The 14,180-nt window shown below is 35.2% G+C and overlaps 1 protein-coding gene and 1 long non-coding RNA gene across 5 annotated transcripts; one reads left to right on the forward strand and one right to left on the reverse strand.

The window, feature by feature from the left end:
- Positions 1 to 6,008: 6,008 nt before the first annotated feature.
- LOC132266662 (uncharacterized) lies at positions 6,009 to 11,173 on the reverse strand. Of its 4 annotated transcripts, XR_009468658.1 has the most exons (7): positions 10,910 to 11,173; positions 9,300 to 9,443; positions 9,146 to 9,232; positions 7,557 to 7,610; positions 7,388 to 7,438; positions 6,596 to 6,716; positions 6,009 to 6,450 (listed from the first exon to the last, which is right to left on the reverse strand). It is a non-coding gene; the product is annotated as an uncharacterized LOC132266662 (long non-coding RNA). The 4 variants fall into 4 exon arrangements; XR_009468657.1 differs by having other exon boundaries at positions 9,146 to 9,379; XR_009468656.1 differs by having other exon boundaries at positions 6,596 to 6,687; positions 9,146 to 9,443.
- A 347-nt stretch (positions 11,174 to 11,520) lies between these two features.
- LOC132266657 (dehydrin DHN2-like) lies at positions 11,521 to 13,939 on the forward strand. Its single transcript, XM_059767591.1, has 2 exons — positions 11,521 to 11,991; positions 12,742 to 13,939. Exon 2 carries the CDS (start codon positions 12,752 to 12,754, stop codon positions 13,685 to 13,687), a length of 936 nt encoding a protein of 311 aa, XP_059623574.1. The 5' UTR covers positions 11,521 to 11,991; positions 12,742 to 12,751; the 3' UTR covers positions 13,688 to 13,939.
- Positions 13,940 to 14,180: the final 241 nt, after the last annotated feature.

Genomic DNA, 14,180 nt, shown 5'->3' on the forward strand with positions numbered 1-14,180 from the left:
TTATTTTTTTTTTCTAGTTGCATATGTAGTTATTGGTAACCAACTTAACCATTTTTTTATTTTATTTTATCTTATTCCCTGTGTTGCTTCATTTGTCTCAACTCTCATGAATGCATTGCCAGGAAAGAAAAACCATCTGAAAATTGTATTTATTCCTAATTTTATTCGTTCTTGTGTTAGCATGCATTTTCTCAATATTTGCATTTCTCCACACTCCATCTATGAACATGTTTGTTAATCACCCCTCATTCCATCCTATAAATTATGTATGGCTTATATAATAATTTTTTTAGTTTTAAAGGTATACGTCAACTACACATAAAAAAGCACTCCCCCACTTAATGTATCTTGTTTTAAATTCTGTAAGGAATGTCATCTTCAATTTGTCCTTCTATATGAACAATAAAGCCTAGGTAATGAAATTATTCGCATTTTAGTATCTAATAATTTTCAAATTTTGCTTTATCTTCATTTGTATTCCTAGTTTAAGTAAATTTACATTACAAAAATTTAGTTCTATTTTCTAGAATTTCTTTCAATACCTATAATTAGATTGTCCCTACATTAGTTCCATCAATCAAAATAATAGCACCAGTACATGGTATGTTTTAAGTAATTTCAGCTTAATGTATATTTTCAGTTCATACATTACTAAGACAAAAGATAACGTCTCCATGCTGATCCATGATGTAAAGTTATAATAATTAGAAAGTCACTTGTTTTCCCCCCATATTTTCTCATTATAGTCACAATTCCATTATATGTGTCTTTTATATGTTAATATGTGCTATTTATTACTTTTTCCCTTTTCTAAGATACGTCATGTTACATTTCTTAAGACCCTATCACCAACTTCCAAGAAATCTTTAAAAATCATAGAAAGATCTTTCTTATTCTAGCTAAAGCTTTCTATTAGTCTTTCCACTAGCTAAACCATTTCCATTGTTGGCCTTCTTAGCGTAAAGCCACATCTGATTAGCACATCACTCACTCCCTAATCACTTACAATATTTTTGACAACTACCTACACCACCAGAATATCACTTCTCCATTTCTGGTTAAAACCCCATCACCATGGCCACCATCCACCATCCTAATTGTTTGCTAACAACTCCATTAAAACTCACCACTCTGACATCTGTAGATAACCATCAGTTCATCACAATCAACCTTACTGAAACCTAATTGCATAACTGTCATTGTCTATCCCATATTCACACCATGACAATCAAATTCACTTCCATAACCCTCCCACCTCCATTACTACCTCTCTCTAAAATTTCTTTTTTCCCCCCTTTCTCCAAAATTTCCATTTTCCTTTTCTAAGTTCTCTAAAATTGTTACTCTCTTCCTATTGAGATGTTCTCTAGACTCTTTTATTCTCTCTCTAAAATATCAGCAATTATGTCAAAATACGTCTATCCTCTTATTCTCTCTTTAAAAGTCAGTACCTTCTACTGAAATTTATTGTGATACTTCGTTCTCTTTAAAATATTTGTTTCTCTAAAATTCTAGCAACTCCCTCCAAATCTTTTGACAACTTTTTCTCACTTTAACATTTTATTACTATCTCGGTAAAATTACAAAAATTCTCTTGATTCTTCTTAAATTTTTCAGGATAGCTCTTACTTTTTCAGGTATTGTTGTAATTGGCTCTTGACTCTGGTATTGTTGCAATTAGAGACATCATAGAGCATTCCTTGGCAGATTATCCTGTTAATTTAAGTTTTTCATACGTTTCACCTATCTTTTAGCTTGTTTACAGCCTACGAAATGGCTGATCTCATACTTAAAAAAGTCTCCTTATAGTGGGCAGTCTAAGCTTTCACCATGTCACGTGACCCATTTTTTCCATCAAATTATATATATATATATATATATATATATATATATATATATATATATATAAAGTAGCATTTTGAATACTAAAGAGTTGAACTATCACAAAAATATACTAGGCCACGTAGAAATTCCCACATGTTGAAGAACCAGTTGGCTGGTGATTGTCCCTTCCACTTCCAGAACCTTTTCTCCTTTTGCTGATCGAAATACAGAAAGGAGAGATGACCCTGATTGGGTCTTCAATTTTCTTATCGCCCTTTAAGAAAGATAAAAAAATTAATATTTAGAAGTTGGATTTGATGTGACCTTATTTATAAATTCATGATAAGATAAATTATTTAAGCTTGAAACTTGAACGAAGACTCAAGAAAACGTCATCAGAATATCTCCCATCAGTTAACTTGACTCATGTACACTTATTTTGTGAAAGTAACATGTATGTGTGAGATTTGTCAAACCACCAAATTACAAATTCTGAGTTTCAATAAGAGTATATCCAAAGAAAACAAGGGTTGAAGTAGTTTTCAGTTTAGCATACATTTGCCAGTTTGAAGAGAGCCTTGCATTCCTAAGCATGCTAACTCTATTTTCTTTCTTTAATTCTTTGTTTCTGATGCACACTTTCTTATTTCTTTACACTTAGAATAGCCTTCCTTAATTTATAATTATAGTAATATAAAATCTAAAACATGTAGTTCCTATTTTGCAGCAGAACTACTGCATAAGACTCAGCTTAAATGAAGACTTGACATTTAAATTTGAATATTTGTGTCATGATTATTTTTAAAATTATTATTATTCAAAGTTTCGAATTGTCTATTTTTATATTGCTTTTGTTCCTTATTATTATTATACAATGCCGTAATACCTTAATTTTTATTGTATGTGACAGTCACAGAGACAAAGTGGTTCTTTTGTTTCAACTACACACAGAGACAGAAAGAATGCATGTCCATCAAATACACAAACAAGAGGACTTTCACTAGGACCACACAAAGGAAAAAAGCCACAAATTGGTTTACCACAGAACAAAGAAATACATACTTGTATTTGCCCAATTGAGAACTAGAGGAAGTGGGATAGGAGGATCTCAGAATCCAAAAAGTACTTAAAATGATGTGGTATATGGGACATTTGTAATGTTAAACAGTGTCATTTTTTTTTGCTGGTATTTTGCAATTTGTTGCTGTTAGCTATTTTCTAAGTTTTAAAGAAGTAGTTTTTGCAACTTTTGATTGTGGATCAGGTTGGTATGTTTTTGCAATCATATATTGTATGGCTTATTATACTGGCATCTACCTTCGATGGAATCAAATGAAGTTGCTCTTTTGGGTTTTCATGAATTAGTATTGTATAGCTTATTATACTAGGGTCTAACTGAATTTTCTTTGACTATTACATGAATGTACTATAAGAAAAACGCAAAATAACCTAAAATATTCTTCAAGCTAGCTAAGCGAGTGTTTAGAAAACATGGTACCTGGACGCCAAAAAGTAGTACCTTTAGTTCAAAAATGTGGTACCTTTGGAAACAAAGTGGTACCGTCGCAAAAGGGACTTATTTTTGCAATTGAAAATGGTATTACACCACACCCCGCTAATTAGGTTATACATTAGATTAATAAACAGCTCCATTAGGGCCATGAATAACATAATATATTCTCCAAGCTAGCTAAGCGAGTGTTTAAAAAACATGGTACCTGGACGCCAAAAAAAAGGGACTTATTTTTGCAATTGAAAATTGTATTAAACCCCACACCGCTAATTAGGTTGCACATTACATCTATAAACAGCTCTATTAGGGTCATGAATAACACAAAATATTCTCCAAGCTAGCTAAGCGAGTGTTTAGAAAACATAGTATCTAGATGCCAAAAAATAGTACCTTTAGTTCAAAAACATGGTACCTTTGGAAACAAAGCGGTACATTCACAAAGGGACTTATTTTTCCAATTAAAAATGGTATTACACCCCACACCGCTAATTAGGTTGCACATTAGATCAATAAATAGCTCCATTAGGGCCATGAATAACACAATATATTCTCCAAGCTAACTAAGCGAGTGTTTAAAAAACATGGTACCTGGACGCCAAAACAAGGAACTTATTTTTACAATTGAAAATGGTATTAAACCCTACACCGCTAATTAGGTTGCATATTACATCTATAAACAACTCCATTTGGGCCATGAATAACACAAAATATTCTCCAAGCTAGCTAAGCAAGTGTTTAGAAAACATAGTACCTGGACGCCAAAAAGTAGTACCTTTAGTTCAAAAACATGGTACATTTGGAAAAAAAGTAGTACCTTTGTAAAAGGGACTTATTTTTGCAATTGAAAATGGTATTACACCCCACACCGCTAATTAAGTTACACATTACATCTATAAACAGCTCCATTAGGGCCATAAATAACACAAAATATTCTCTAAGCTAGCTAAGCGAATGTTTAAAAAACATGATACCTGGACGCCAAAAAAAAGGTTTTAATTTTGCAATTGAAAATGGTATTAAACCCCACACCGCTAATTAGGTTGCACATTACATCAATAAACAGCTCCATTAGGGCTATGAATAACACAAAATATTCTCCAAGCTAATTAAGCGAGTGTTTAGAAAACATGGTACCTGGACGCCAAAAAGTGATACCTTTAGTTCAAAAACATGGTACCTTCGGAAAAAAAAGTGGTACATTCGCAAAAGGGGCTTATTTTTGCAATTGAAAATAGTATTAAACCCCACACCGCTAATTAGGTTGCACATTACATCTATAAACATCTCCATTACGGCCATAAATAACACAAAATATTCTCCAAGCTATCTAAGGGAGTGTTTAAAAAATATGGTATCTGGACGCTAAAAAGTGGTACCTTTAGTTCAAAAACGTGGTACCTTTGTAAAAAAAATGGTACCTTCGCAAAAGGGACTTATTTTTACAATTGAAAATGGTATTACACCACACACCGCTAATTAGGTTACACATTAGGGCCATGAATAACACAAAATATTCTCCAAGCTAGCTAAGCGAGTGTTTAAAAAACATGGTACCTGGACGCCAAAAAAAGGGACTTAATTTTGCAATTGAAAATAGTATTAAACCCTACACCGCTAATTAGATTGCACATTACATCAATAAACAGCTCCATTAGGGCTATGAATAACACAAAATATTCTCTAAGCTAGCTAAGCGGGTGTTTAGAAAGCATAGTACCTGGACACCAAAAAGTGGTACTTTTAGTTCAAAAACATGGTACCTTTGGAAAAAAAAAAAGTGGAACCTTCGGAAAAAGAGACTTATTTTTGCAATTGAAAATGGTATTAAACCCCACACCGCTAATTAGGTTGCTCATTACATCTATAAACAGCTCCATTAGGACCATACATAACACAAAATATTCTCCAAGCTAGCTAAGCGAGTGTTTAGAAAACAAGGTTGCCAAATATAAATAAATAAGTTAAAAATGATAAGAAGGGTATTTTAGCCTACACAAATTCTAAACAAATTTTAGCGAAATATGCTCTACTTATGAAATTGAACAATTAATGAAGCAAATTCTAGTGCAGTAATTTTAGCGAAATATGCCCTACTTTCTCTTTCTTTGTGACCCCAGCTCGGGAACTCCAATTAATAAAGCAAATTTTGGTGTAGTAATTATTTTGAGATCCTGTAGTCTTCCAGACTGGAACCTGTTTGTCCAAAGTTGTAAGGTAGTCTTTGTGGGTTAACCTATTTATTGTTCCTTCAATGTAAATCAGTTGTTTTTAAAATTTTCATGGTCTGTATTTTAGCATTTTGCCTGCCACTGCTTTTCAAGGTTCCAATGCTCATGCTCTTGGTCTGGTTTTGCTCTGTGTCCCTCCAGAAATTTCGCTTAATTGATTTGGAAATCTTATCTAGAAACACGAACACAAGCAAGACTAATTTCTTTTAAATGCATTGGAAATTGTAATTTGCTGTTTTTCAGTTTGGGTGTTCATGGTATTAGTGACCCGACTCGACTATGAGATAATAGTAGCATTCTCTTTCCAAATGAAATTTTCTTCCTCAAGCTGACATGTTAGACAATTTCCATTAGCAAAAGATTCAAAGCTATGATGTCGTATAAGTTCAGAAATTAGAAAGAGAATTTTGTATTCTCCCGTTTGGCATGTTTCTACACAGAAATTTGTGGTGCACACACAAAGCATCAACATTTTTCAGTTGGGATTTGGGAACCCTCAAACAAAAGATCCATCAACTACATAGAGCATCAACATTTTTCAAAGCTTCAAAAACCAGAACATAGTGAAATCAAAAGAGATCAATCGATCAATGAACAAACCCTAAAAAAGAATTAAGCAAACAGGATGAACATAGATGAGCTCGGAAGGACAGCGATGGAAGCTCAGTTGTTGATTTTGATGGTGGTGATGCCTTTCCATTTGGAAATGACCATCTTCTGTACACCGTTTCTCATCTTCACCTCGATCCGGTCCTTCTCATTTCCAACATCAGTGAGCCTGGGGTGGCAACAAGCGCTAAACCTGAGCCTCGAGCCTAGGCGCGCCTTTAACAACACTGATGGGATTCACAATGAGAACTATCCAACTGAACCTCTAAATCAATTCTGCAAAACGAATGGCATGTTCAAACGTCATGGAATATGATATTACCCAATACCACTTATGATATGGATATGCAGCGCCATTTGTATTTTCTAACCACAAATAGGGGAAAAAATACTATAAAAAAAGCAAAAAACTCTGAATCACCTATCTAGATCATAGCCGCCCACTCCCAAAACAAAGTCCATGTCGACAACGCCATATTTAGCCAGCTTTAACTGTGTCATCCCATTGATATGCTGACAAAAGTGCACCAAAAATCCAAAAGCTGCAGAATCAATAGCATGCCAAGGAAAGATGAAAGAGAATTCACTGTTCATTTAACATAAAACTATACCAGTAGAACATATATGACAAATTAAGCAACATACTAACATAAGGCTATACCATAAACTATTACATGAATAAGTTGAATAATTGAATCTATTGAGCACTTTCAGTATTAACCCTAGTTTGTTATAGACATGTAAGCTTCAAATGCATTCTTAAATTTTCATTTCTATTTTTTTAATTCTATACCCCATTGACTGCACAAACAGATACCTATTGTGTAAAATATTGTAATTACTTTTTGTGTTCATAAATTTTAAAATAAGAAATTTCACATAATGCAATTTTCAGTAGACCAGTTGACCATAACATTAATATAGAAAAATATATATCAAAACCAGACTAAAGTTAAATTTGGCTTGTCAAAAGGCAACAACAAAACCCACAGCTGAACTAACCAAAGAAGTGCCTAAACTTCAAAGAATCGATTATTGTGCCGGAATCAAATAGATATAAAAATGCCAACAACCGTTTTACCACTTTCCATATTCATACAAGTTCAGTTTCTCTTGGCACAGTCTAAAAACACCTCTAACCCTCCCAATTCAATGAGTAGCCACATTTCAAAGATACAAGTAAAATCTATCTATGTACAAGGTGAAAGCCTACCTGAATTCGCTTTGTGAACACCTCCAAGTCAGCCTCAGTCACCAAATCTATCTGCCAACATTATACAATGAAGAGCATAAAGATAGTAGAAAAAGAATTCATTGAATTCCAAAGGAAGTCATAATAAGTCAGGTATAGTTCCTGATTATTGAGAAGAAATCTAATATACCTTGTTTAAAATAATACTAGCAACCAATGAACCCTCAATATCCACCTCACCAAACTGCAATGAAAAACGAGAAAAAAGGCATAAGAAAGTGAGGTTTTACTTGAACCAGCAGTAGAACTGTAAAAAAATAAAAGTTTAGTTTTGAGTATAGACAAGAAATTGGCCTCTGGCCACTCTAGACTACGGGTTAATGTTCATGTTTCACAAACTTTGCAATAGAAATAACTTTTTTTATTGAATATAGCAAACGGCATAATCCTTTGGTGGCTGATCGGTGTGCAGTCATTACCAGCATGAGACAATGCCAATAACATGCATATATGAAAAGTTTGACAACAACAACCAGGAAACATGGGGTTCCAAAATAGTTATCCACCAGAGTCTTACACCAATTATGTACTAGAATCAACATTTTGGTTTTGGTTATCTAAAGATGAGGTGTTTACAAGCAACGGTAAAACTGGTATACTGGCTTAAGGTTGAGAAATCTATGAAAAAATGATTTTTTATTTTTTTTTTATTTTTAATTCTTCTACTTTGTGCGCTTGCTTTACATTGAGATTGGGAAAGTAAAAACAGAGAAGGTGATTAAGCTGAAAAGTTGTATTGCTCATGCCCCCACTGTTTGATTACTGAGAAATTGAAAGAAAGGAAAAGCAAATGATATATTGATTGTCAAATTCGTTTTTGTGGTTGGCAGAATTGGATTTTTATTTTGAAAATTTCGTTATATGGTTGATTGTTTAATTACAATTCGCAGAAAGACAATTTACTTTTTTGTTGCAGTGATTAATAACATTATGTAGATTACCACTGTCACAAAGGGTTTTATTTTGGAATTCAAAAGCCAATTTTATCTTTTGGCTTAAATTAGTCGTTCACATTTGGACCAAATTTGAAAACTGAATTTTTTAAAACTTGGGTCAGCTTTGATCAACCCAAGAGCTTTTAAGTTTCAGATTTCTTGTTAAGCTTTTAAGTTCCAGATTTCTTGGTCATGTTTCACCAGATTTTAACTAAGCTATTAATTTTTTTTTACTTTCTTTCTGATGTTATGGTTGGGATTTTATGGTTGAATTAGTGGAGTTTAAATAGGATTCATCCCTACAAATTTTCAACAAACTCTGTTTCAACAACCAGATTTTCTGATTTTGACGACGTGCCCATTTCAAGAGATTGAGCAGGGAGATAGGAAGAAAAACAGAGCTTGAACCGGGAGAGAGAAAACTAAAAATTGGACCGGGCTAGCTTTTGCAGAGGAGTAAGAAGTTGCTGCCCTTTATATTATTATTATTTTCTTTGCTTCTACTCTTCTCCTATTTACTCCAGATTTTGGTTAAAATAACAGCACTAGTCTTTAAAGTTGCTGCTCTTAGTTTTTGGCTATTGGTTTCCATTGTTTGAATTATAATCTTGCAATGTTGTAGAAGATTTCAAGTCATTTTTCTTGTAGTGCAGTGGTAGAAGTCTTTTTCACCCCTTGTTTAACAAGTTTTGAATTAAACATATTAGACTGACTACAGTAAACTAAAACCGTATTGACTACAGTAAACCATAAACAAATTAGAAATTAATTATCTTAGACTTACCTAAAGCCATGGTGAGAAGGCTATAAACAATTTGCTAACTGCTGGCCCAAATTTGAATATTTGGAGCTGATGAATCCCTTCTCGAGCCTCCAAAAAAGATACAATATAAATAAGATTAAATATTTAATGGGGAATAAGTCGAATCAAAATTTACCAGTTTGGCATGCCGATGAGAAAGGGAAGGAAACATTTTTGTGATGGAGTTCCCAACTCGACCTTCTTTTCATCCCAAGCCTTCACATAACCATTAATTTCTCAGAAATATTAGGAGAGGTTGCCAGAAAAGATTTCATGGAAACTGAAGAAGCAAAAATGAAACAAAAAAATGACATGATTACTCTTTTCCATTGTTGTACAACCTAGAATAGGATCAATCATATATTCATATTGACAAAAGATTTAAATCTCCATTCCACCACTCATTTTATATCCATCTAATGTTTATCCAACACCATCAACATGACTTATCAAATAAAAAAGAAAAATAAAAAAAAACAGAGGAACCAAGATGGGGGGACAAAAAAAAAAAAAAGCAACAAAAAATAATGGACGAGCAGAGATCTCAAAAGAACAAAGTCATATTATATACTCACATAAACAAACCTGAAGAACAAAAAAAAAAAAACCTAGATTGATTATATTAATAGATCTACAAATATAGAAACATGAGTTGTATGGAGAAATCAGATCAAAAGGTTCGAAAAAAGAAAAATAAATGATCTTTGCTTATATTCAGAAGATATTCAAGAATCATTGGCATATATGGTCTATTTTGATATCAGCAATGCTTTAAAGAAAAAAATTGTAGGTTAAGTTCTAAATAGAGACACTTTTCACTATTATTTCTTGCCCACTTAGAAAAGCATTGATTATAGAGGAAAAAAAATGAACAGCAACGCAATTGTAAAACTAGAGATTAGGGGGTAAAACTATGATCAAAACTCTTCCAGTATGAAAAACCACAAAGATAGGAAAGCAAAACTAGAAACTAGGGGTAAGACTTGAAAAAAATTCACCAACAAAGAATTCCTACAGAAAAACTGGAACATTCCTAGGTCACGTAATAGAATTTGCAAAAACCAGGAATTAGATCCTCATGCGCTAATGAATCATAGTGATGATTTTTGCGATGATGACGAGTTCCAATAGAAGTTGCAGCAGCTAAATTTGCCATCAAATCACTTAAAGAATCAAGCATCAGAGATACCAAAAAAAAAGGCAAGCGAGGGCCCAGGTACCTCTTTGACCAAGACCAAGAGTAAAACAGAAGATAAAACAACTAGCATGCAAAAAATCTCCCACTCTTTCTGGTCCAAGAAGCCCAAAAAGCTTATACCATCTACCAAATATCTAAGTTCACCAACTAATTTAATCATGCAAACTTTAATCAGCGAGAAAACTTAATTTTGTGACTTTATAACCTTGCTTTTAGATATGGCCACCTCACAAGATCATTGTCATGGCATTTTTTCATTGTATCATTTGTACAAACACATGCAATACAAAAATCACTTTAAATCAGTAGGCTTCTTCAAGGGGGGAAAAAGTAGAAGAAAACCTAAATGACAACAATATAAAGTGGCTTTTGAATTCAAACAATCAAAGGAATTTATGATTTTGAGAAAAAGAAAATCAATTTATGATTCACGAAAGGAACTCCAACATATACTCACACATATCTGTTAGGGTTCAAGCTTTTCTGATTTTGTTTCAGAATTTACAAATGAAATTTCAGCCAAAGAAATTAAAATGAAATATGCTTACATGAGCGGATGTGATAAGAAACTTCAACACTCAAATGGCACGATAAATCAACCACCATCAGTCTTGTAGTGTGTCTGTGAGTCTGTATACACGCAAACAATCAATCACACACACACACACCCACATATATATATAGATTTACATATATAGAAACACATATAACACTACAATTGGATTATATCAGTAATCCAATTTGTCACGAAAGGCACGGAAATGGTTAAAGGATTGTTGATCGCTGCTGTTTACAGAGAAGGGGGGAGAGAGAGGTCGGCACGAATGGAATGGGAAAAGAGGAATTAGTAAGTGTACAAAAGGGTATTTTAGGCAATACATAAAATAGGAAGAAGGGTACTTTAGGCAACAGAAATATGAAACAGTATTTTTTCATGTGCCACCTCAGCCTTTGGGTTAAACACATTTTAGAGAAACTTTGAGTTAAACACATTTTAGAGAAACTTTAAGACTTTGACTTAGCCTATAAGTAAATATAGTGCCCTAACCTCATTTATATGTAATAATCCCAAAAAATTATATACTTACTTTTAAAACAAATACATATTATATATATGTACACATAAATTTACTCAGACAGGAATGACACACATACATCCATGTCCTCGTTTAAGCTCGACCACCCAAAACAAGAAGGAAAATAAAAGCCTCATTTTCTCTCTCTTCTCATTACGTTTTGTCTCTTTAACCCAACTCTCTCTCTCTCTCTCTCATGGTTAACTCTCATATCACTTTTTTCTCTCTCTAAAATGGTTCCCAAGGCCGAGAAGAAGACAGCTGCGGAGAAGCTGCTAAAGGAGGCGACGTCCTAATAGAAGAAGAAGAAAAGGTCAGAGAAGAGTGGAGGACCAGAGACCATGGGGATTTCTCGATGAGTTTCAGAACGGCGACCATGGGGATTTCTCGATGTCCGGTGAAGTGAAGGACCAGAGATTGGTTGCGTGTGAGGACCAGATCGAGAGTTGGTCGGCGAGTTGGCAAGGCGGCAAAGGAAGGAACCGGTAAGAGGTGGGTCTGTTGTTACCGGCGGCGGAGAGCAACAGATGACGGAGAGGACGGCTTTGAACTGGGTGTGAAAAAATTGAAAAACCCTGTCATTGATTTCTTCCAGATTTTCAATGTTTGAAGTTGTATCCACATTTACCTGTTTCTGTTCTCTAGTTTTATGAGGCTCAATATTTGTTTCCAACACTTTTAACATTACAGGCTATTCATTTATAAGAGCATTTTTGCCTGAGAAATTTAATCTTCTTCATGTTTTAGGTCTTTCAAACCTTCGATTAAAATTGAAACGAGTCTTTACATGCGATATTCATCCGAATTATTTAAATAAATTTATTTATTTATTTATTTATCCATAGGTATCATCTTTAAATCAACCTTGGTTTCTCCCCCACACACATATATATATATATATATTGTCTGATACTTCTTCTTCATACTAGACTTTTATTTTCTTTCAAAATTATGTTTTCAATTTTTCTAAATGTTAAACACTATTTTCCTACGGCTGAAATTAGGGTGCGCGTCTACTCATTTGTAAAAAGATAATTAATCAGTCTTATCTTCTACCGACACCACCCTTCCAGTAACACTGCCACGTTAACCTCCAATGTCACTAATCTTCACAAAACGTGTACCGATGACGTGGCATCCAGCTTGACCTCCTATACCCACTTTGACTTCCTATATAAACTCGTCCTCATATACAATTATACCACACACCCATCCATCCAAGCAAAGGATAGTTATAAACCTGTGTTCAACAATTTTTTTTCCGAGTCTCTGACTCTCTGCTGAGTTTTTCAGTTTAATTTTAGGGTTGAAGGTATGGCAAATTACGGAGACAAGTACTATGGCAACCAACCGGACCCCAACCGGGTTCGCCAAACTAATGTACATGGACACCCGGGTCGCCAAACTGATGCGTATGGAAACCCGGTTCGCCATCGCCGAACTGACGAGTATGGCAACCCGGTTCACCACACGGGTACCATGGGAGACTATGAATCCACTGGGGCCACCGGAGCCTATGGCACCGGCACCGGAGCAACTGGTACCACAGGTGCGTACCCGGTTCGCCAACCTAATGTACACGGAGACACGGTTTTAGAAACTGATGAGTATGGAAACCCGGTTTGCCTTCGCCAAACTGATGAGTATGGCAGCCCGGTTCACTACACAGGTACCATGGGAGACTATGGAACCACTGGTGCCACCGGAGCCTATGGCACCGGCTCCGGAGCAACTGGTAGCACAGGTGCGTACACGGTTCGCCAACCTAATGTACACGGAGACCGGGTTTCAAAAACTGATGAGTATGGAAACCCGGTTCGCCTTCGCCAAACTGATGAGTATGGCAACCCGGTTCACTACACGGGTACCATGGGAGACTATGGAACCACCGGAGCCTATGGCACCGGCACCGGAGCAACTTGTACCACAGGTGCGTACCCGGTTCGCCAACATAATCGACACGGGGACCCGATTTTAGAAACTGATGCGTATGGAAACCCGGTTCGCCAAACTGATGCGTATGGAAACCCGGTTCGCCAAACTGACCAGTATGGAAGCCCGGTTCGCCAAACTGACGAGTATGGAAGCCCGGTTCGCCAAACTGACGAGTATGGAAACCCGGTTCACCAAACTGATGAGTATGGCAACCCGGTTCACCGCACGCGTGGGAAGAGAGGTTTCATGGAGAAGATCAAGGAGAAGCTTTCTGGAGACCATGACCACTATGAGGACCATAATCGCCATTACTAGAGGTGTTCTTGCATGGTGTAGCAGCTTATATATATGTCTTATATATGTTGGGTTACATATAAAAATACACAGCTAGATGTGTGTGTTCGCTTGTATTTGGAGGGTGTGAAGGTTTACTTTACAAACGAAGTGCATGCGTAATTAATTAATAAGGGTTGGAGTTGTGTGTTAGTGTGTTACATGACTGCACCTTTTTTTAGTGTGTTATGTGGTATTTTCAAGTACAATATGGACCTTTTTTGTTGTGATTTATAGTTGGGCTTTCACTTTGCTTCTCTTCTCTTTATATAACTGTTAGGTTTTTTTTTTTTTTTTTTTAAATTCTGGTAATCAAGTGAGATTGGGCCAGTAGCCCATTACAAAACAGCAAAAAGAAATCCTACATCGGTCAAAAGATGCCCAATCCAAAACATAAAAAACCATGTTCTCCAGGCCCAAAAGAATATTACAGTTGCAGAAACTGGAGCTCATAGCATACCCAGGCCCACTAGAG

Source organism: Cornus florida, unplaced genomic scaffold, assembly GCF_030987335.1.
Source record: "Cornus florida cultivar Cherokee Brave unplaced genomic scaffold, ASM3098733v1 CherokeeBrave_3.0.0_Hap2_Chr07, whole genome shotgun sequence".
Lineage (NCBI taxonomy): Eukaryota > Viridiplantae > Streptophyta > Magnoliopsida > Cornales > Cornaceae > Cornus > Cornus florida.